This window comes from Onychomys torridus, chromosome 5 (assembly GCF_903995425.1).
Source record: "Onychomys torridus chromosome 5, mOncTor1.1, whole genome shotgun sequence".
In the NCBI taxonomy this organism is placed as follows: domain Eukaryota; kingdom Metazoa; phylum Chordata; class Mammalia; order Rodentia; family Cricetidae; genus Onychomys; species Onychomys torridus.
Genome location: NC_050447.1, coordinates 72,980,237 through 73,004,175, shown reverse-complemented (window position 1 = coordinate 73,004,175; position 23,939 = coordinate 72,980,237). Strand labels below are relative to the sequence as shown.

The 23,939-nt window shown below is 43.1% G+C and overlaps 1 protein-coding gene across 1 annotated transcript in view; it reads left to right on the top strand.

Moving 5' to 3' along the window:
* Rsu1 (Ras suppressor protein 1) overlaps nt 1–23,939 on the top strand; it is a 194,488-nt gene that overhangs the window by 20,658 nt on the left and 149,891 nt on the right. The window contains exon 3 of the mRNA XM_036188038.1: nt 10,576–10,626. Within this exon, the coding sequence (XP_036043931.1) occupies nt 10,576–10,626 (51 nt within the window). The remainder of the gene's footprint in view (nt 1–10,575; nt 10,627–23,939) is intronic.

Genomic DNA, 23,939 nt, shown 5'->3' with positions numbered 1-23,939 from the left:
CATCTTTCATTGAGTATCTCAACTTGACATTGGTCGGATGTCATTGCATGGTTCACTTTGTGCCTTTGTACTTTGTTTCATCTTTGCTGAGATGAGAAAAGTATGGTTCTGCTCAGATGAAGGCTTGTGTGTTTGTGGATTTGTAATAGCTGGTGCAGAGCAGGCTCGAGAGCCTCATCATGAGCCATCGTTAGACTTTGTATCCGCTAAGCTGAGCCCTAGCCTCTTTTGAAGATTTAGATGTGCAGGCTTGCACAGTACCGGGGTTAGGAGGTGAAGAATCAAATACCTGAGTGCGGAGGATTTGATGGGAGCTTATGGACACTGTGAGTGACATCTCTGTGTGTTAAGGGGGACAGGCAAGTGGAGCGGACTGTAGCAGGGTTGTGGGAAAACATGCATGTACAAAAGAAACCAGAGGAGGGTCTGCTGCTACCTGGAAAAACAGACGCACGTGGACTCGGTCAGTTATGAGGAGCACTGTCTAAAGTGCACTCTGTCTTACAGGTGCATCTGTTTAAGGGTTTGATCTCCAGACGGTGGAGCTCATTGTGGAGGGAGTAGAAACCTTAGCAGCTGGTGCTTAGCTGGAGGAAGTGTGTCACTGGGGTTCTGCCACTGGTGGTTTTGCCTGGCTCCTACTTATGGTTTCTTGTTCTGATTCCTGTCTGTCTGCTGTGAATCACTCTGCTTCCGCAGACCCTCCTCTGAGAACCACAGGGCTCTTGTCATATCAGAAGGCCAGATTCCTTCTCCTGATTCCTTGTCCATGCATGGGGCTCGGCTTGTCTCTACCAGGGGAATATGGACTGGGTTCAAGTGAGATATGTAGAAGAAAGCTGAAGGAGAGACAGAGAGCTATAGCCTGAGGGGCGGGGGGGGGGGGGGGCAACCAGTGAATAGAAGTGTCAAGATCAGACCTGGTAAGACAGAACGTCTGCCCCCTGGACACAACAGCAGCCAGTCGGTCCTTGTGTGCAACAGCAGCAGCCAGTTGGTCTGTGAGGCTCCACTGGGGCTGAGAAACACTATGCTGTCTGATGGGCTGGAGCAAGAAACCACACCCATGGGCCTAAGCTCGCTTTTATCCTTGGTAAGACAAACAGTTGAGTGAACCGTGGATGCTACTAATGGTGCATTTGTACGTTGCACATTTGGGGGCAGAAGATAGTGTTAGAAACCATCCAGTTTCTTCTTTTACTGGGTAGTTTTAGAAGCTTCTCTCTACCTCCGAGCTCTGCACTTGACTTCTGGTCTTGTTTTCCTTATCTGAATCTGGGAGAGGTGCAGGAAATGTGACCATTACTTTATAGGGTTGTTTTGAGGCCATGCTGAGTTAAAATTCTTAGATCTGTGCCTGCCGAGTTGAGAGCATTTGGTAAACATTCAGTATTATTATTATCCCAACACAGCATATTGATATCATGGGTCCTGAACAAATATTAATTCCTCTTTCCTTCATTCTTGCCACAGAATCAAATACTTGAATTCAGTCCTTCATTTTAACACGAGGAATTTGTGCTCCGGAGGGATCTAGTGATTGTCTCAGGCTCTCGTGGCATTAGGACGTGGATTCACACTGCCTGGATCTATATCCTCTGCTTTCAGTTCAGTTCTTTTATGTAACGCTCATATTCTTTTTCAAGATAGAATTTTTTCCACTCAGGCTTATACTATTTTTATTATGATAAGATTTTCTACCGTCTTATAAAGAACACTCTGACCAAGTGTGAATATTATTTTCTCGGTTTCAAAACAATAAACTCAAGATTAAGAATCGAGAAACCAGGATGTAGTCTCAGTTCTAATTCTAGTGCTCTGCGGAGTCTTAGGGAAAAAAAGAAAAAAGAAAAAACAACAACAAAAAAAACCAAACCAGTTCACAGATCTCGTGTCCTCTGATTTCAAACATGCTGCAGTTTGAGTGTGTCCCCCAAACTTCATGTGCTAGCAGCTTCATCCCGCTTCCAACAGTGGTGGGAAAGAGGTCCTAAAAAGAGGTTCTGAAGTCTTTGGTGAGTCAGTTAATGGCATCTCAGGAGTGTGCTAGGCTTCCTGAGAAGGGATTGTTACTGGATTGGCTCCTCTGGTCCTTTTGCCCTCCCCTCTCTTGTTCTGCCTTCTCCTGGAATTATGCAGTCAGCCATCCTTATATAGATCCAGGCCTTTGAGCATGAACTTTCTAAGTTGTAGAAATACATTATTATGGAAATAAATTATTATGTTTAATGGAGACTATAATATAATTACATCACCCCCCCCCCTTTTTTTGTTCCCTGCAAGCCCTCTCCCCATTCTGTTTCAAATCCATGGCTTCTTTTTTCTGTATTTTAAATTACCTAGTCCGCTGCATTTGATTATAACAATACAAAATGACCAAGATATAGATTCCTTAGGCTTCAGTATGTCGTAATTGTCCAGTAGCTTTTTCTGCATCTAGGGCAGGAAAGGGTTAATTATTCTTACAGACTACAGTCCATCATGAGGGGCAGGAACTCCAGGCAGGAGCCTGAAGCTGAAACCCTGGAGGAATGCTGCTTGCTGACCTGCTCTCTGGCCCTTCTGCAAGTAGCCTTTGAATGCAGCTCAGGCTCTCCTGCCTAGGGATGGTACTGCTGCCCCAGGGGAGCTGGGTCCTCCAACATTAGGTAGTAATCAAGGAACATGCCCCACAGGATGCCCACAAGCCAGCTGGTGTAGGCAGTTCCTAAACTGAGGCTCCTTCTTCCCAGGAGACTCTAGTGTGGGGCAAGTTGATAAGAAAAACTAGCCAATGAAGTAACTATAGTTTCTAAAAATACATGTTTATGTTACACAGATGTAACAGTTTATGCTGAAAAAAAGTTAGTTGATGCAAATAAGCAACATAAAAGAAAAGGAAGGAAAGGAGGAAATGGAAATTGGAGGGTAGATATGGGATTGTGTTGACTTTGGTTCTTGAAGATTTTATTAACTGAAACTCTTTTTAGGCATTTCTCTTTTAATTTAATGGGCTCTCCTATTCTGTATGGCTCTACTTGTCTGTATGTTAGTCAGGGTTCTCCAGAGAAACAGAAATGGTCAGTTTTATACAAACATGTACAGACTTAGAACAAGATTTATTATGAGAGCCGACTCATGAGGTTATAGAGGCTGAGGAGTCACATGGTCTGCCATCCACAAGACGGAAAGTTAGAGACATTGGTGGTATAATCAGACTAGGACCTGAGAACCAGAGAAAGGGGCGTGGTGAGTGATGTAATCCTGGAGACTGAAGGCTCAGCAGCCAGAAGCTGTCAGGCGCAAGATTGGGAGATGTATGTGCCAACTCCAGAAGAGGAGACCCCTGCCCATCCTCTCCATTCTTGTTCTGTTCTGTCCCTGAACAAGCCAGTTGTTTGAAATCCTGGAAAACCCAAGGCTCTCAGTTAGTGACCTGATCGTGATGTTTTTTTCCTTGCTCCTGGAACAGAAAGAGGTATCACATTTTTATTCAGTTGTCATCTGTAATAATCTGTGTTCTTGTTGAATGAAGTACAGAGTAGATTAACCCTTTATATTACATGGTAACCTTAAAAAAACAAACAAACAAACAAACAAAAAAACCAAAAAACTTACCAGTTTGCAAACCTGAATAGTAATTAGCTGTGACATGAAGAAAAACTTTCATACCACACTGATTTTTGTTTAAAGTTTTAAATTATGAGTGAAATCCAAAATAAATATTTTTATGATTCTGAGTGTGTTGGTGACTATGTTTGAGTTATATCTCAGTATCTGACATTTTATTGTCTGTCTTCATTTTAATATATTGCCAGAACCTGCACACTTAGGAAGGGCTGGGTCTCTGTTCTGCTACCAGGGGTGAAGTAACTTCAGCTGGGTGACACGGGCAGGCATTCCAATGACACATCACAGAGATGCAAAGCTCAAGTTGGTCATCATTGGTATTGACAACTGGTCAGTGCCCACATTCTTGTGGTGTCTTTGAATCAATGTTACTTAAGGCTGTCACAGTTTCTAACCGACTGTGACACCAAAATGGAAAAAGGTATTAAGATCATTTTATAGGCAAAGTTCAAAGTAATTCTTTAATAATTTACAACTTTGAGTGGGTTTGTATTAACATGGTGCTCGTCTACAAAGGATATTGCTGTTCACAATAGAATTGTTCAGAATTTGAACAGTGTCCCTTGTAAAATTAGGTGACTGTGTTGAATATCTGAGGAGGTATGTTATTGATCTGTCATGTTCCATTTTATACCAAAAGAGCCACCAAGATTCAGTAAGCCATTTGTGTTCTGATGATAATAATAATGCCTCCTAGATGCATTTGTTATATATAGCACACAGCCTCCAACATGAACTGACAGCTAAAGTCCTATTATTGTGACCAAAATTACAGGAATTTTCACTGGGAAACCGATAGGGGCCAGTTCTGGTCAGTGACAGAATTTGTGACCACTTCACGCTTGGTGCCACTTTGCATGTTTTTGAGCCTTGCATTCTTTTCTTTGGATGTAAATGTCATCCTGTAAAATCAGAACTTTCCTCCCATATGTAAAGTGCCACCAAAGGAACCATTTGCTTCCTAATTTCCCAGTGGAAAGCCTTGGAGACAGCTCTTACTGCACCACATGGTTGTGATATGTGGGGTTACTTTGGAAATAACTCTACAGTGTCATCATAGGTGCAGTGGCTTTACCCTGCTGATTTTGTTGTTGTTGTTCTCATGTTGTCTGTTTTATGCTGAAGAAGAAGGAAAAACACAGAACCTGGTTTAAAAAAAGCAGTGCTTTCCTATGTGTCTGGAAATGTGATTCTTTTCCAGGATTTTATTTGCGTGTGTGAATGGGGGTGGGTGGTAATGCATGTGTACATGTGTATTGTGTGCATGCACATATATATGTATGTGGCCCTGGAGGACGGAGGCTGATGTCAGGTGACTCCATTTATCATTCACCACCTTATCTGTTGAGACTGGGCCTCTTGCCAAAGCTGGGGTTCACTGACTGGTGAGAACTAGGGCTCTGCCTATCCCCATTCCACCCATATACTATTAGGGTTACAGGCCCACGTGGTATACATGCTAGGGTTCCACACTCAGGTTCCTATGCTTGTGCAGCAAGCACTTTGCCAACCAAGCCATCTCTCCAGCCCCCTCTCCAGAATTTTTTCTTAGTTGTTTGTTTTCCTGAATTTGCAACATTGAAATCCTGGCCGAGCTCCACCTGCTTCCATACCTTCCCAACCCTGTAACTCCATGCTCACAGGCTCTGTTTGATTCCACAGCCTCTGTTTCCGTATGTACTCCAGAGCCAACTCCAGTCCATGGTGTCCTTCTACTTGAAAGCATCTCTTGATGTTCCTCACCTTACAAATGAGGAGCATCTTTGTACCTTATCTTTCACATCTCCTTCCTTCCTTTGAGTCCATGAGCCTCATCTACCAGCATGCTTTGTGTTTCTATATTGGGCAACCATTCTGGAGAAGCAGATGTCATCTGAGACCATCCCAGGCTAACCAGGATGGGCAGTCAGTACCACTTCTAAGAGACTCTAAGTGACTCTCTGAAGTAGAGATTATTGGCTGGTGCTGTGTCAGTAAATATTTAGTAAGTTCCTAAATGAAATCCCCATTGTCTTTCTCGTGAAATTATGGATCCCATCAACTCCTCTGCGTTTATCTGCTTGTTCTCTTCTGGGTTCTAGAATAAATAGTTACCTCTCCAGTGTTGGCAGCCTCTGCCTGTCCCTACTTCCCCACAAATGCCTCCCTTCCAGCCCTTTGCTTCACAATGTTTGTTTTGATCTGACCTCGTGTTTCGTTGTTCATCCAGCTAGCATCCTTTCTGTTCCTTTTTGATACAGGATCTCACTGTGGAACTCACTGTGTGGACCAGGCTAGCTTGGAATTTGTGATATGTCCGTCTCCACTCTTGAGTCAGCCAGGATTACATGAATAAACTCATGTTCTACTACATTCTTGCAGCACTTGGGTTTTGGAGACTCCGCTGGGGGCGACAAGGGAATGAAGGAATAATAGGCATGCAGTTAGAGAAAAGCTGGGATTGGGTGGTCAGGGCTCTCTGGTGGAGAAGCAGCAGCGTATTTTTTGTATACAGCTGAACAAGGAGGCAGGCTTAGCTAATGTCAGACTTCAGGCTGTAAACATGCAGGGGGAGAAAGCTATGGTGGACAGTTTCTGCATACACCATCAACATTCCCACTGGGACTAGAGGAAGGCTTTGCCGTCGTCCCTCTGAGTCCCTCCCAGGGAAGGCTTTGCCACTCCCATGTGGCTGAGGTACTGGGGTCCTTGACATGGCAGTGTGCACGTCGAAGAGGACACATTCACTTGGGACTTTACAAGCCCGCTACAGTCCCTACCCTGTAACGCTGCTTAAAGAAGCTGAAGGGAAAGAATAGTGGAGGGACTTTAACATGTAACCTGTGGCACATTTTCATTCATTTACTTGAATTTTGATACGGACTCTGCAAATACCAGGGCAAACCACACTTGAATATTGCTTTTGGAATTTCGCTAGCAGTTTGTTCCCAGTGTTCTGGTGGTGCTTCTGAATAGCAGAGCCCACCCTTAGAGTGTATTATTAACACAGCAGAAAATCTTTCCTGGGTGTGATTATGGTCAGCGAGGTACCAGGAGCAGGTCAGGGGGTGCAGCCCGTTTCCACTTCTTTGGCATGTTTAACGGGGATGGCTTTTGTAGTCTGAAATAACCCGTTCTATTGTGGTGAGCCTTTTCTTCTCCTTTAGCCACACAGTTGTCATATTAGAGTCACAATGAACCCACCTTTCCCAAGTGATAGGGAGTGGCTGGTTGGATAAATATGTCCCTGTCACTTGGTCCGTTCCCGTCACAGGCTTGGCGGGTTTCTCTTGATCCTGTCCGACTTAACTGCCTTCCCTGCAGATTTCAGCCTGCAGCCTTTTGTTGCGCTAAACATTTTCCTCAAAGCTCTTTTATAAACTTTTTCTTTCCTGCTCTAATTTCTCGCCCTCTCACCTACTTTGGCTTGGAGCCCTGTAACAATAGTGAGAAGGAAAAATACATTCTGGTGCTGCCGTTGGGGGGGGGGGTGGGGGGGGCAACAACTCATGATTAAAGAGACAGCTCAACTTTTCAGCTCCGGTACCTTCTTGCCTGCTAAGTGATGCTTGGGAGGGCAGGATGAAATGATTGAAAAGAGTTGGCTTCTCCCAGTTAAATCTGTCACTGTCAACTTTGCCCATCGTTAAGAAAAACAGATTTTTCCCCCTTTCTAATTAGTTACTTGTTGATATCTTAGGAAAAATTAAGGCAGAAGGAGATAGGAAAATTATCAATTTTCTTTTGTAATCAGAATTGATTCCTGTGACATTCAGATGTCAGTGTGAGAGACTGCTATTTATCTGCTAGATTTAGTTTGCTCTTTCTTGGTAGTAACCCCCCCCCCCTTTTTTTCTTGCTAATTAGTGGTTGCCTGGAATAGGGGCTGTATTTCTAACCCCTCCTGAAGTAGGCAGCCTAGATACAGAATGCCTGTGAATGGGTAGACCATGTGCAAGTTCTCAGAAGTGTCTAGAAGAAAGACTTTCTTTTTCTTTCCTCTTCCTTGGAGGAATGGAAGTGTGATGGCTGACCTCAGTTAGTCAGTTGATATCATAATGTATCTCATCATAGTTTGGGTTATTAAAATAATAAACACATTAGAGATTGGGTGGCTTAAAGTCCGCACAGTTCTGAAAGCTGACATGTTGATGGTCCAGGTGCCAACATTGGTGCCTCCTGAGATCACTCTCTATTTACAGAGGGCCACAGTCTTATCTGGTCCTTACTGGCTGGAGATGGCCGCAGGAATGTGAAGTCATCTGTCTTATGTGTCTTTGTGAAAAGGCACCAATCTCACGGAGGCTTCACCCTCATGGCCTAGTTGCCAAAGGCCATACCTCCAAATACTTTTGGGATTAGTGCTTCAACACATGCATGTGAGAAGACAAATGTTTAGCCCATATGAGGTGTGGACCAAGCTTGGGCACCCAAGGGACCTCTGGCCTGCTTATGTATATGCTGGAGAGGCTCCTGCATGTTGTAATCCCTGCCATTTGTTATTTTCTCTCAACACGAAGCAGAGCATAATCTTATAGATTGATCTGTGAGACTTGTTTGGTGCAAGGGAGTTGTTGGAGGTTTTTGTCACGTCAGACTTCTATCCTTCTGAAATAGAGGACTACTTTATCTAGTAGACAAGAAAATCTGAACTCTTACCAGTGAAAATGTGTGAGGTTTTCCGCAGCATCCGAGATCTCAAATGTCTCGTGAGGCTACCATGATGAATCCTCTTAAAAACCACAGGTGTGTTCTGATCTGCCCTGATCTCTTTCCTCACCAAGGGTTCTTCGGAAATCATTAAATGGGACAACTTTACAAAGTGGTATACCTTAACCCACACAGTAAGAGGGTATCTGGTGGTCAGGGGCTGGGCATGGATCAGTATCTGAGACTGATGAGGAGGGAACCAGGCTGAGAGAGGTGGGAGAAGAAAGTTCTTGTCACAGAGATGCGTGTGTCCTGTCCACAGAGCCTGTTCCCCATTAGGACTTAATAAAGGCTCAGCAGCAAAAAGCAAGACCTGTGTCTAAGTCTGTACTGCCCCAGTACAGGTATCGGGGTGACTTTTCAGTTGTAGAGGACACATTTATTTCCAGATTATAAACCATCAAGAGGTGTGTGAGGGAGGAATTTCAGTTCCAGAAGAGCCTTGGTAAGCATGTTCAGTACCTTTTATGTTTGTCTGGTCATGGCCACATAAACTCTGGAGCTATAGATCTGTGCCCTGGTATTCTAGGGGGCATTTTCGGTGATTTTGACCATTGCTGTCTAATAAATGCTTAATGAAAAATCACATAAAAAGTTTTAAAGTTGGTTGAGGAACAGGGCATGGGTATAGTTTCATTCTACCCCACATGCTGACTAGTTACAAAGGACTAAATTGATGGTGGGACCCTGTAGTCACAGGAAGATCCTTAGTGATAGGGCGTTCATTATCACACAGAGTGCCGGGGAGGATGCAGTGAGAATGCATTGGAACCATGCTCCTGTCAGAGAAGTAGAGCCACGCTTATGAGAGTCAATGGATGGGAGAGTCCAGGCTCAGAGGCTGTATCCACAAGTGCTTTGCCTGGCTACCTGATGAAGGCTACTTAGGAAATCAAAACAAGTTTCTTTTGGCTCACAGTTCTGGAGACTCAAGTCCAGGACTGTGCAAACCCATCCGTCTGGCCCTCTTCTGAAAGTTGTACATTGGGGGGGGAAGCAGGGGTTGGACCAAATGCCCTCATCCCAAAGCCAGAAACTCATCTGAGCCATAACAAGGACATAATGAAAACTGATTTGGTCTGCAATTCTCAGTAGCCAAGGCCATGAAAATCAAGGACACTGAGGCCATGTGCTGTGGATTCAAAGTTGGATCCTTTCTTGTAAATAAATGTGGTGTTTATTGGATGGGAGCTGAGATTACACTCAGCCATGGTCTTGGTTTTGATGGTCATGTAAGACTGCCCCTTTCACTCCAGTCTTCCCAAAGTTTATAGGTTAGCGACCTAGTACCAGTGAAACAGACTAGAAAGATTTGACCTTGAACTGTATTTCTAACTCTTCTATGCCTGATGGAATGGAAACACACCTGTTAAAAAACATAGCAAAGGTTATGCTTAGGGGCAGTGCATATTCACTGTCTCCACAGCAAGCTGGGAACTGTTCTTTCATATCCCTTTAAACAAAAATTTTGACTGCTTTAAAATAATGTGCTTAGAGACAGTATTGAAAGAAAATTGATTATATATACTTACACACATACATATATGTATATGTGCATAGACTTCTGAGCACCCTGTAGAGTTTTAGAACCCAAAGTAGAACACTGTATGTTCCTCCCCTGCGCCCCTTTCTCCCACTGTTTTCAACTGCTGTGCTCATTGAATTCCTCTCTACTCAGATAACTATTGTAATCTTGGGAGACACAGATAGAGCCTCCATCATAAGGGTGGAAACTAGCAAGCAGTCCACATTCCAAGTCAGTACTTGGACACATCAACTAAGTTACATTTAGAGGAGGTCCAGGAGAGGTTTCACCTCTGATCCTGTAATTGTGTGTAGAGGAATTCCAGGGTGGACGATGTGGGTGGGGCTACACTCCTGGTCTACTTACGTCAGTTGGGTATGAAGATTTTGTTTGTCACAGGCAGGGCCTCCAGTTTCTCTGCAGTCTTGGCCCCTTCTTCTGAGCTGCACCGTATTAAGATGGATGGTTCAAGTTAGGCCAGCGGACCAAGTCGCCTTGTGAGGCTTGATCCTGTGGTCCTTGGTAATGCTCGATCCTGTGACATGAATCTCACTAGCTCCAACTGGCCATGCTAATTGCACCATCCATTGCATGACTTCTTTAACACTGAGACGACAGCTTGCACAATCCCCAGCTTGTGTTCTGAGTGGTGGATGCCTCGACCTTTGAAAATCATTTTGCAGCCTACCTGGAAGCGAAGGGAGTGCCATTGTAAATATTGCTGACTGTTTTGTTCTTTCTTTCTTTTCCAGTCTCCTTGGCCCATATCACGCAACTGGTACTCAGTCACAACAAGCTAACAAGTAAGTAAAGCTTCTCTTTTGTTATGTGGCTTCCTTCGTACATCATGTCACAGTACCACTCATTCTGTTATTCTTTCCATTAAAGAATGCAATGGTAAGTGATCACTTGTGAAAAAATTCAAGTTTATTTAGATGACAACGAAGATACTTATGTTCCCGTTCTCTCTCTGTGTTCTGTGCTTGCCTCTATTTTGAGAATTCTTTCCTATCCTGTATCTGCTGGTAGTTCCACCTAAGGCAGTAAGTGTTGTGGTGACTGGGACTGCCTGGCCAGTGGTTAGCATTTCATGAGGAAAGTGTTGAGCTGGATGTGGCCATGCACAACTGTCTTTCCAGCTATTCAGGAGGCTGAGGCAAGAGGATGTCTTCAGCCCAGGTGTTCAAGTCCAGCCAAGGGCACAATCCTGGGTCTCCCCCACCTCCAACTTGCAACAACAAAACAAAATTATGTTAGAATAAAAGTCATTTTCACCTATGTTTCTTCCTCCAACGGGGAAGATTTCCTTGTTGAAAATGCTTTTCGTCCCTGCTTTATCGATGGAGAAAACATCACAAAATCATATACATTGAATACATTTTTTTTCTCATTTTTTGGAGACTGGTTCCTGGGCCCCTTCTGCAGGATTCTCTGGGGAATCAGTGGTGTTTTGGAGTGGTTCACACACAGTAGAATTAATACCTGTTTTAAAGGGAATATGGGACATGAATGACGGTCCATTTTCTCCCTGACGCTAAGACTTTAAAGACTTTAATGACCAGGCCCCACTCTCCTTTCTCACTCCTAATTGACTGCCTCTTCTTCCCACTTGCCGTATTTCCTGCAGACTTGAATGATTTTCTAATCATGTGGCAGGCATTTGTTAGGGGGCTTTCCAAGTCCGATGAAGTTGAGCGGAATGTCATGGTGAGGGATTTGTGTTGTGAATTTATGTGTGTATGTGCATTATACATAGCCGGAGCAATGTCACCGAGCAGTTGATCATTAAGGATTAAGAGTGGCAGTGAAGGAGGGCCCCTCATGTGCTAGAAACAAGCTGATTTTTAGGCAGAGTGCGCATCTGTAAGGAAAGGCAGGGTGGCACCACTGTCATGTTGAAGGAGCAGTGGCCACAAAAGCTGAAACTAAGATCTACATGTCCTAGTCATCTTTGTTGTAACGGGTAATGTGTTGGTTGTGTTGTTTTCACAGTTCCCAAGCTTGCTGTCCTTGGTGACCACAATTCCAGTCCAGAGGAGCTTTGCAATTTGTTCTGAAAAGTGCCCCATCACATGATCTCAAAATTCCCTAGGACTTGCCAGTAGGAATTCTTGACACTCCAAGTGTCCAGTTTATGAAAAGTGTTGGCTGACGGGGAGGTTTCTGTGCATTCGCTCACGTTTATGCAAGACCGTTGGGTGCGTTCCATTCTCAGAGCTCTTTCATCGATCTAGCCTTCTCAAAGCATCCCGATAGCTCTCCTTCGTCCCCTTTGCATATCTGCAGAGACCAAAGCCCCAGGAATCAACAGCCCGCCTCTGCCTCCCGGCCATATGATTTTAGAGACATCAGAGGTGTAAATGTGGTAGACTGTAATAGCTTGGCCCTGAAAGACCCCTTTTCATCCTCCTTTCTTCCCCATTTGCTCCTTCTCCCTCCATTTACGACACTCTTGACCTAATCCAGGAAGCATTAATTACTCGTCTTGGTGGATTCTGCTTCACGCCGTCCTGGAGTGTCAGTGACACCCGATCTGTTCCACTAAGGTCAAATTAGCATCTTTTACTATTTTTCTGGCATTTAAATGAATGACTTTGCTGTGGTTTTTCAAGTGTTTATAGTAAATATGTCCATTTGATGGAAATATAAATATGCATTAAGTGTTCGTGGCTGAGCCCACCCTCCTGTCACTTTTCATTGTAATCAGTGTCTTTCACTTTCCACTGTTGTTTAATAGGGACTGGCTGATGCAGCTAGCTATGTTAAAGCCGCCGGGCCTCAAAACATAAATCCCTCACCAGTGCTTACTCTTATCTTGCTAAAGTATTTGTGTTTTTCTCTCAGTATGCCAATTATGCTGCTCTATGACATTTCTGCTTGCCTGCTTATGGAAGGAATGGCTAGCTTATTGAAGCTAGGGCCTTGTCTGGGGACACCATTTGCTTCTAAGTTAACATCTGCAGAGACATCTGATCACTGTGGTGCTGGGTTGACAGCCCTTTTCCTGTTGGAGGTTTTGACCTTGAGAGATCCATGTAGGGTAATATAATACAAGTGAGGTTATGAATACCCAAAGGCAGCCTTTATCATCCTGAGGTTGTCCAATGTCTTTGTGTGCAGAATGCGTGTGTGTGTGTGTGTGTGTGTGTGTGTGTGTGTGTGTGCGTGTGCGCGCGTACCCATACACACGCAAGCTGTGCTCATGTGTATGGATACCTGAATGCATAGACACTGGAGTTGAAGCCAAGTGTCTTCTTTATTTGTTTTCTATTTCACTGTTTGCACCAGGCTGCAAACTGACCCTGGGACTCACCTTTTTGCCTAGGCTGGGGGGCTGGGAACTACTTGCTTCTACCTCTCCCACATGCTGGGAGTACAGATGCTGGTCTTTACTTGGGTGCGGGGGACCTGGACTTGGGTCCTTGTGCTTCTGTGGCTGCACTGTAGCCACCAAGCCATCACCCCAGCCCTAGAGTTGTAGTTTAGCTTTTTATTTTTGCCTGAACTTATTCTTTCTTTATGTAGAACTGAATTTGACTTCTTTCTAAAGAACTATTATTTACTTAATTATTTGTAATGCTAGGGATGAACCCCTGAGCTTTGGGCCTACAAGGTAATTATTCCACTAGTCTGTGCTACATCCCTGGGTCTGTAAACAGAGATTCTTGAAGTCTTCTTTAAGTATGAAACAACAAAAATTAAAAATCCAAGGTCTAGGGTGTAATTGTAGGAGTTCATTCTCACCACAAGACAACTGCTTGAATGTGAAGCTGGTTACTGGGGCAGTGTTGATGGATTCTCATAAAGTCGCCTAGGGAATAATGTTAGCAGGAACTTTCTCAGACTTGCTGGAGTTGTGGCATCTTTAGGGAGGTGGGTGGGAGAGGAGGAGTTGCTGGTTTTTCTCCTGCCTTTCTGCTCTGATGGGCAGGTAGGAGCTGGGAACATCAAGGGGTTCTTTCTGGCCCAAGGGTCAGAGTTTCAGAATTTAGAAACTTTAAAAAGTTGCCGTCATTTATTGATTTTCATAGTTCTGGGGTGAAGCCAGGTCTTCATTCTTGCTCAGGGAAGTGTTGTGCCACTAAGCATCATCACACCTAATGTTGAGCCTTTTTAAAAACAAGGATCATGTCCATATCTAGTTTACCTGGGTAAACTCATAGGATTGCTCAGAGGAAGCAGCCAGATGACAGGGAAGGTCTATGAGGAAACAACTGAGATTAAGTGGGGAGCCATCAGGACCAAAGGGTTTCCTGGGGGTTAGCTGGTGTAGGGTCTGCCACTGACATTGGTCTCACGTTGTTCTTATTTTAAACACGCTGGATTTTAGCACATTGAAGACACATTGCATTATGTCCGAGAATTTGACATGTATTCCATCTCTGTAGTCATGGATTTGCTTCGTCACTGAGGGATGCTGTATTGTGGTGGTACTAGGGTACTCTAAAACACTTGCACCTAGGGGAAGTTGGGATGGAAACCACTCCAGGAATGCTTTCTACTCAACAGCTTCCTGGGCTCCGCTTTGCTTCTGTGTTTCCTGTTGTTAGGGGCTGGGGCTTGGGCTCTTTTTATCAGTCAAAATTAGCACTCTCTCCCTCACTGGCTGTGGTGCGTGCATGCGTGCGTGTGTGAATGTGTGTGTTCATCCACATTAGTCATTTGAGGTTTGTAATACCATCTTCTCATTTTGTATCCCACAGAAGTACTCAAAACATGTCGAGTATGAAATAAGCACTGATGTAATACCAGTAGAAGTGGATTGGTTAGGTGACTAAATGCTAATCTCCAGCAGTCTGGGAGGCCTAGCCAAGGACCTGCCTGCTGGGACAAACGAATACAGTAAGAAGAGAGACAAGTATTTATCACAGTTGTCTGTCCCCGAGTACCTTTGCCATGACCTTTGCAAAGCCATCCTCTGTGAGTGCTAGCTTTGGATCTTCTCCAGCTGGTTCCTTAATTTGGTCCCATCCTCTGGAAGATGAGATGTTAGCATTATTGAAAAGATTTTCTGTGGGGAACAGTCATTTTAAGGCTTGTCCACTAGAGGGCACTGTTGAGACACAGTTGATTCTGGTATCCCCAGGTCTGGTGGTACCTAAGATTGAAAAACAAGTTTGTGTTGTCAGAAGAAATGTTTTTGGCAGCTCTCTGGTTTGGCTTTGTACCACAGGGCATGTTACTGTTGCCATTTACATAGTGCAGTTTTGTTACATTTACAATCGATCTTTATCAAAAGAGGTATTTGGTTTTTATGTTTGGTTGTTAAAACTGAAATATATTTTCAGTTCCACACACTTTTTTTTTTTTTAACTGTTTATTATTCCTACTTTCTTAAGTTAGGAATAATTTCTCTTTTCCAAATATGCTTAAATAGAAGGAAATGTGTTATTTTCTACACTGTTTGTATTGGGTGTATTGGAGATTTTTCTGTAGCAGGACTTTCAACATACGCATGTCTGGGATCAGATGTCAATTTACAAATAAGCATGAGAATTGGGAAATATTCATCCTGCTCACATTCATCCTGATTTTTTATACTAATAAATAATACTGTGAAGGGGAGAATACTGAGCTATGCCATGAGTTTCCTTCAACTTGAGTGAGGAAAGCCTCTAGGAATTCATTTTCAACATGATACTTTCTTAATTTTGGAAAGTGGTTCTGTGTGAACACCCGTCTACAGATACTGTAAGGAGTTTCTCATTGTACATGTCGAGCATGGAGCCATTGCCAGTGTGAGTGGTGAACTCGGATGACATCTCTTATCTTTGCAATCACTGAGCTGCCCTCTGTTTTGGACAGCGTTTCCTAAGTGTGTGTCTGAATGAAATCATGTGGTTGGATGCTTTGAACTTTTAACTGTCATGTGAAGCATTTCCTGAGGTATTGCCAGTTATGACTGCAGGTTTGAGTCTTAGCTGTGGGCTTTATCTTGTCATTTAATGTATTGGAAATGGCTGGTCAGGTAGTAAACCCAAGTATTATGGCCAGATACGAGTTTTGAAAAGGCGATTTCCCATTACTGATAGCTTAGATGTGAATCTAAAATGATAGTGAACAAGAAAATGCTAGGGTATTTTCTTTAGTGATTTCATGGGTTTTTGTTGTTGTTGTTGTTGTTGTTGTTGTTTTTAACCAAAGTTCGTGTTCTGAGTACATAGAGAGTTAGGACAATGCTTGCAAATTTTATGGAAACCAATAGATACCACTAGTATCATTGTGAGCTAAAGATGAAAACACATCCTGAAAATGTGCAGGTCCAGCTGTAAAGAAGAAAACGGAGCAGGTTTTAAGAATGGGATACATTGAAAACCTTTCCCATAGCCATAATGGACTGTAGGATGAGTGAGAAAAATTAACTGTCCCAGTTTATACCAGTGACCTTCACCAGTCTCCGGACCTTGCCGCTCCTGGGTCTCTAGTCATTCGCCCTCTCTTAGCTTATCTGTCATCCTGTATGCAAAGCTTCCTGTTCCTGGCTGGGATGAAATTAAAGTATGAGGGGGGATATGCAAAATAAATCTCCTATGCCATGAATTTATCTTGTGACAATATCAAAACAACTTGCTGTTTGCATTTTAACAGAGCACACATGTATTTATAACACAGAGGCTTTGATCAATAGCTTATTTTTTTAATTAGTGCACATTTATCAGTTTGTTATTGTGCCATCGTTTGAGAGACTGGAGTTGAAAAAGTATGCACAGAGTATTTTTGAACCTGACAGCTATTAATTTAACAATATCTCTCTGTTGGTCCCGGTCGGCAGGTTACCTTGAAAAATTGCCTGCAGTTGGCAGTGTGCTGTTATTTTTTGGCTTCAGTAAGCAGGCATGTGAGGTCATCACGTGTGAGAGTGGTCCAGCCCCAGGCCAGGCCTCAGGCAGTGGGTGCAGTGAATGGAGATTGCTTTCCATGGTATCGCTCAGCTGCTGGGCCCTCCTCCTTTTGGTCCATTTGCTGCAGGCTCCTGTGGCATCTCGCCCTTGGCTGACGGGCCATGTTCCTTTTGGCCCCCTGGCTACTGGTTCTACCCTCCAAAATTTACATGTTTTAGTATTCTTTTTTTTCTTGGGACCTTGTTCTATGATAAAAGGAAACTACCTAAAATGTAGCATATTAATTCCCCTGTGGTATAGTTTTAAATGGGGGGCATCAATCAGAACAGCCTAAGCATGGTGACGGGCTGTGAAAACAGTAAGATGGGGTGGAGGAGCCTGATACCTTCCAAATCATAACTAGCCCATCCTAGGGGTTGACACTGAACAGTTTTTCTTTCTATTTACAGTTAAATGTCTGTCAGACGGAAGCGACATAATAGCAACATAGGATATGCATATAGTGTTGATGTCTAATATCCTTGGACTTGCCAGTAGGAATTCTTGACACTCCAAGTGTCCAGTTTATGAAAAGTGTTGGCTGACGGGGAGGTTCTGTGCATTCGCTCACGTTTATGCAAGACCGTTGGGTGCGTTCCATTCTCAGAGCTCTTTCATCGATCTAGCCTTCTCAAAGCATCCCGATAGCTCTCCTTCGTCCCCTTTGCATATCTGCAGAGACCAAAGCCCCAGGAATCAACAGCCCGCCTCTGCCTCCCGGCCATATGATTTTAGAGACATCAGAGGTGTAAATGTGGTAGACTGTAATAGCTTGGCCCTGAAAGACCCCTTTTCATCCTCCTTTCTTCCCCATTTGCTCCTTCTCCCTCCATTTACGACACTCTTGACCTAATCCAGGAAGCATTAATTACTCGTCTTGGTAGATTCTGCTTCACGCCGTCCTGGAGTGTCAGTGACACCCGATCTGTTCCACTAAGGTCAAATTAGCATCTTTTACTATTTTTCTGGCATTTAAATGAATGACTTTGCTGTGGTTTTTCAAGTGTTTATAGTAAATATGTCCATTTGATGGAAATATAAATATGCATTAAATGTTCGTGGCTGAGCCCACCCTCCTGTCACTTTTCATTGTAATCAGTGTCTTTCACTTTCCACTGTTGTTTAATAGGGACTGGCTGACGCAGCTAGCTATGTTAAAGCCGCTGGGCCTCAAAACATAAATCCCTCACCAGTGCTTACTCTTATCTTGCTAAAGTATTTGTGTTTTTCTCTCAGTATGCCAATTATGCTGCTCTATGACATTTCTGCTTGCCTGCTTATGGAAGGAATGGCTAGCTTATTGAAGCTAGGGCCTTGTCTGGGGACACCATTTGCTTCTAAGTTAACATCTGCAGAGACATCTGATCACTGTGGTGCTGGGTTGACAGCCCTTTTCCTGTTGGAGGTTTTGACCTTGAGAGATCCATGTAGGGTAATATAATACAAGTGAGGTTATGAATACCCAAAGGCAGCCTTTATCATCCTGAGGTTGTCCAATGTCTTCGTGTGCAGAATGCGTGTGTGTGTGTGTGTGTGTGTGTGTGTGTGTGTGTGTGTTCATCCACATTAGTCATTTGAGGTTTGTAATACCATCTTCTCATTTTGTATCCCACAGAAGTACTCAAAACATGTCGAGTATGAAATAAGCACTGATGTAATACCAGTTGAAGTGGATTGGTTAGGTGACTAAATGCTAATCTCCAGCAGTCTGGGAGGCCTAGCCAAGGACCTGCCTGCTGGGACAAACGAATACAGTAAGAAGAGAGACAAGTGTTTATCACAGTTGTCTGTCCCCGAGTACCTTTGCCATGACCTTTGCAAAGCCATCCTCTGTGAGTGCTAGCTTTGGATCTTCTCCAGCTGGTTCCTTAATTTGGTCCCATCCTCTGGAAGATGTTAGCATTATTGAAAAGATTTTCTGTGGGGAACAGTCATTTTAAGGCTTGTCCACTAGAGGGCACTGTTGAGACACAGTTGATTCTGGTATCCCCAGGTCTGGTGGTACCTAAGATTGAAAAACAAGTTTGTGTTGTCAGAAGAAATGTTTTTGGCAGCTCTCTGGCTTGGCTTTGTACCAGGGCATGTTACTGTTGCCATTTACATAGTGCAGTTTTGTTACATTTACAATCGATCTTTATCAAAAGAGGTATTTGGTTTTTATGTTTGGCTGTTAAAACTGAAATATATTTTCAGTTCCACACACCTTTTTTTTTTTTTTTTACTGTTTATTATTCCTACTTTCTTAAGTTAGGAATAATTTCTCTTTTCCAAATATGCTTAAATAGAAGGAAATGTGTTATTTTCTACACTGTTTGTATTGGGTGTATTGGAGATTTTTCTGTAGCAGGACTTTCAACATACGCATGTCTGGGATCAGATGTCAATTTACAAATAAGCATGAGAATTGGGAAATATTCATCCTGCTCACATTCATCCTGATTTTTTATACTAATAAATAATACTGTGAAGGGGAGAATACTGAGCTATGCCATGAGTTTCCTTCAACTTGAGTGAGGAAAGCCTCTAGGAATTCATTTTCAACATGATACTTTCTTAATTTTGGAAAGTGGTTCGGTGTGAACACCCGTCTACAGATACTGTAAGGAGTTTCTCATTGTACATGTCGAGCATGGAGCCATTGCCAGTGTGAGTGGTGAACTCGGATGACATCTCTTATCTTTGCAATCACTGAGCTGCCCTCTGTTTTGGACAGCGTTTCCTAAGTGTGTGTCTGAATGAAATCATGTGGTTGGATGCTTTGAACTTTTAACTGTCATGTGAAGCATTTCCTGAGGTATTGCCAGTTATGACTGCAGGTTTGAGTCTTAGCTGTGGGCTTTATCTTGTCATTTAATGTATTGGAAATGGCTGGTCAGGTAGTAAACCCAAGTATTATGGCCAGATACGAGTTTTGAAAAGGCGATTTCCCATTACTGATAGCTTAGATGTGAATCTAAAATGATAGTGAACAAGAAAATGCTAGGGTATTTTCTTTAGTGATTTCATGGGTTTTTGTTGTTGTTGTTGTTGTTGTTTTTAACCAAAGTTCGTGTTCTGAGTACATAGAGAGTTAGGACAATGCTTGCAAATTTTATGGAAACCAATAGATACCACTAGTATCATTGTGAGCTAAAGATGAAAACACATCCTGAAAATGTGCAGGTCCAGCTGTAAAGAAGAAAACGGAGCAGGTTTTAAGAATGGGATACATTGAAAACCTTTCCCATAGCCATAATGGACTGTAGGATGAGTGAGAAAAATTAACTGTCCCAGTTTATACCAGTGACCTTCACCAGTCTCCGGACCTTGCCGCTCCTGGGTCTCTAGTCATTCGCCCTCTCTTAGCTTATCTGTCATCCTGTATGCAAAGCTTCCTGTTCCTGGCTGGGATGAAATTAAAGTATGAGGGGGGATATGCAAAATAAATCTCCTATGCCATGAATTTATCTTGTGACAATATCAAAACAACTTGCTGTTTGCATTTTAACAGAGCACACATGTATTTATAACACAGAGGCTTTGATCAATAGCTTATTTTTTTAATTAGTGCACATTTATCAGTTTGTTATTGTGCCATCGTTTGAGAGACTGGAGTTGAAAAAGTATGCACAGAGTATTTTTGAACCTGACAGCTATTAATTTAACAATATCTCTCTGTTGGTCCCGGTCGGCAGGTTACCTTGAAAAATTGCCTGCAGTTGGCAGTGTGCTGTTATTTTTGGCTTCAGTAAGCAGGCATGTGAGGTCATCACGTGTGAGAGTGGTCCAGCCCCAGGCCAGGCCTCAGGCAGTGGGTGCAGTGAATGGAGATTGCTTTCCATGGTATCGCTCAGCTGCTGGGCCCTCCTCCTTTTGGTCCATTTGCTGCAGGCTCCTGTGGCATCTCGCCCTTGGCTGACGGGCCATGTTCCTTTTGGCCCCCTGGCTACTGGTTCTACCCTCCAAAATTTACATGTTTTAGTATTCTTTTTTTTCTTGGGACCTTGTTCTATGATAAAAGGAAACTACCTAAAATGTAGCATATTAATTCCCCTGTGGTATAGTTTTAAATGGGAGGGCATCAATCAGAACAGCCTAAGCATGGTGACGGGCTGTGAAAACAGTAAGATGGGGTGGAGGAGCCTGATACCTTCCAAATCATAACTAGCCCATCCTAGGGGTTGACACTGAACAGTTTTTCTTTCTATTTACAGTTAAATGTCTGTCAGACGGAAGCGACATAATAGCAACATAGGATATGCATATAGTGTTGATGTCTAATATCCTTGGACTGTGAGCCAGCCAAGGTTAAATCAAGCACCACACACACACACACACACACACACACACACACACACACACACACACAGGAGAGAGAGAGAGAGAGAGAGAGAGAGAGAGAGAGAGAGAGAGAGCGAGCGAGCATATATAGCCTAGGCTGTGCAATATACAATATACAGGTATGTACATTTTAAAAAGGATTTCTTAACTATTTTTAAGTCATTGAGTTATTATTATTTTATTATAAGAACCAGAGGAAAACAGATCCTAACCCCTGGAGAAGTGCACATGGTGCTTGTGATTTAGCTGACCTTGGGTCCTGCTGGTCCAACCGTTCTTCAAGCCCATGCATCTCAGGTCTGGAAACCCTGGGCTGGGGGAAAGACAGACAGGAAAACTGGTGCTGTTTCTTGAAGTTCTGCAGAACTGTAAAAAGATTTATCAACAGAATGAGAAACACATATAAAAGGTGTTCATACCACCCAATTTATCAGCTTAAATTTACATTTCAAAATACAGATTTCTCATCTTGTAGCCCCGGGTCTTGAGTGAAATGTGATTATACATATATATATGTTTTTAAGTCATAAAATTCTTGTGAATGCTTTTCCTTTCTCTGTCACATAGCCTATTAGGACAGAATTGCCAGTGTGACTAATTACCAGTGGGAAGACTTTTGACCTTATATTCAATCTGAACTCTTTTGTGTGAGTTTTTTTTTTTTTAATTTTATTTTTATTTTTGGTATCCTTTTTCCTCGCCTATATGTTCTTTCTTTTATTTATGTTCTTATCTTCATCTCTGAATTTCTGTCTCCTCTTTCTGAAACCTGCTATCCTTTAGAAAACTTAGACAAACTCCTGTTGTTTCCATGGAACCCTCTTCTTCAGAATGAACCGACTGTGTCATGTAGACGGAAGGCACCTCGCTGTCCATCAGGTTGTGAAGGACAACACCCCATATATGAAATTAACCGAGAATTAAGTGAGGCAAGAGAGATACCATTCATGGAACCAACCTCCCCATTAAGTGGAGGACTTAGACTTAATGTGCTTAAGTCATCAGAGTCGGAAGGGTCTGCATCTTCTTCTCTGCACCCCCATTTCTGTGGCCACTTCTCCAAGTGATTGATGTGTGTGGTTTAACTGTCCCAGACAAGGGAAACCCAGTGCTCCTGGGACCAAGCATCTCTGGGACTCCAGATCTTTCCTCGTTTCCATCGTACAAGGGAGAATCGCCAAGGCTGGACGGCAGGCCTTCCATGTAGGGCAAGGAGTGCGGAGCCACTGGGTGGGTTGTGTCTTTTCCTATTTCTGGCCATCTTCCTATACTTCCCCTTCTTTCCCTGCCCGCGGACTTACCCCTTTCCTCAGCCTCTGTACCTATGCTCCGATAGGAAGGGAAGCCACCTTGCGGCCTCTTATTGAAGTAATTCTCAATTGTAAAGGAAGACATGCCCTGAGCATGTGTTGAAGGTTTGATTTAAGTACTGTCTGCCTCTTATTGTTAATAAGCCCACATAGACCATACATGCGTTCATATACTACACTATGCTATGCTCCGTTCCGCCATGTCATGCCATGCTATACCGTGCTATGCTATGCTACACATAATAAAGCACGTACATCAAAGAGGCTAAGAAGCTTTTTGGCAGCCCAAGCTTGCTTCCTCTGTGTCTACTGGAGGACCTTGTGTCTTTTTGGTTTTTGTTTTGTTTTGTTTTTCTCTTGTTAATGTTTCTGAACTTCTAAGGCATTTTTTCCTTAGGATGACTGCTGTTCTTTTCTTCCTTTCACTAGATGTCACTTCTTTCCCACAGCTCTGTGTCATTTTTTTCTCTTTTGAATACTAATTGTTCTGCCCAGCCCCCCCCCCCCCCCCCAAGAAAGCTGTCTGCTGATGTGTGACTGAATTAGCGGAGGAACCAGAACCAAATATAATGAGGAATGTGTTTCCCAGCAGAACCTGGGGTTTGGAAGTCCTCTTGAAGACAGCATGGACTAGCCAGTGCGTTCCTCTCTGCTAAGTTAGTGCAGGCTTCGGCACTGACCACGGTGTCTGCTCAGAAGGGAAGCAGTCCGAGCCTGTCAGCTCTTTATAATTCACCTTTAGTTACTCCTGCACACTTTCGATAGCTCAGGGACAAACATGTTTGCTTGTTTGGTGTCATGCTACAAAATCTGCCTTATTGCTTATTTGTACCATTTCCTCCTCATTTTTGTCTAACTGATTGTTGGCATTGCTGCTGGTGAGAGAAGGAGACCATATTTGTGTGTCTGTGCAGTGATTAACTCAGGGATTTTTTTTTTTTTTTTCTTCATAAAACTACTTAAGCTGCAGAATCCTAAGGAGGCCCATGAAATGTGTATGCCCCTGGGCACACCGGCTCTGCAAATCCTTGTTGATTAACCACAGGTGGAATTACTGTAGTTACCTGTAAGTCTAATAATATTTGGGGAGATGGTGGCCTTCATTAAGGTGGAGGCTTAGATACTTTGTGAATTTTTATTTTTATCTTGAGGGACATCTAGAACCTTTTAAATGAAAACTTGCTTCAGTGTTTCATAAACTTTATGTTTTTAAATAACCTGTAACTACTGTAATTCACTGCTTTAATAGCTGCTTTGGAGGAAATCTCATAAAATCTGTGAAGCCGAACATGATTAGTGTACTTTTGAACTTCAAACTCGTACAGTAATATATAATTACTTCATTATCTACCTTGTGGTTTGGGCCAGAAAACAAAGGTAATTAATCACCATAAGTACAAATGACCTTTTTTATTTGCATATAAAATTCCAAGGAGCGTAAGTATTTGCATGTGAGAATAAAGGTCTCTTTTTCATGCGGAATCATTGAAATGGCACTGATGGATAGGATTCCTGGTTTGCTGTAGGAATTGGCATGTATGAAAGGAGCCCAGACATTGCCTCTGGTGGGACTAGGGGGCTGTTCTCTAGTTGTGATGGGTAAGG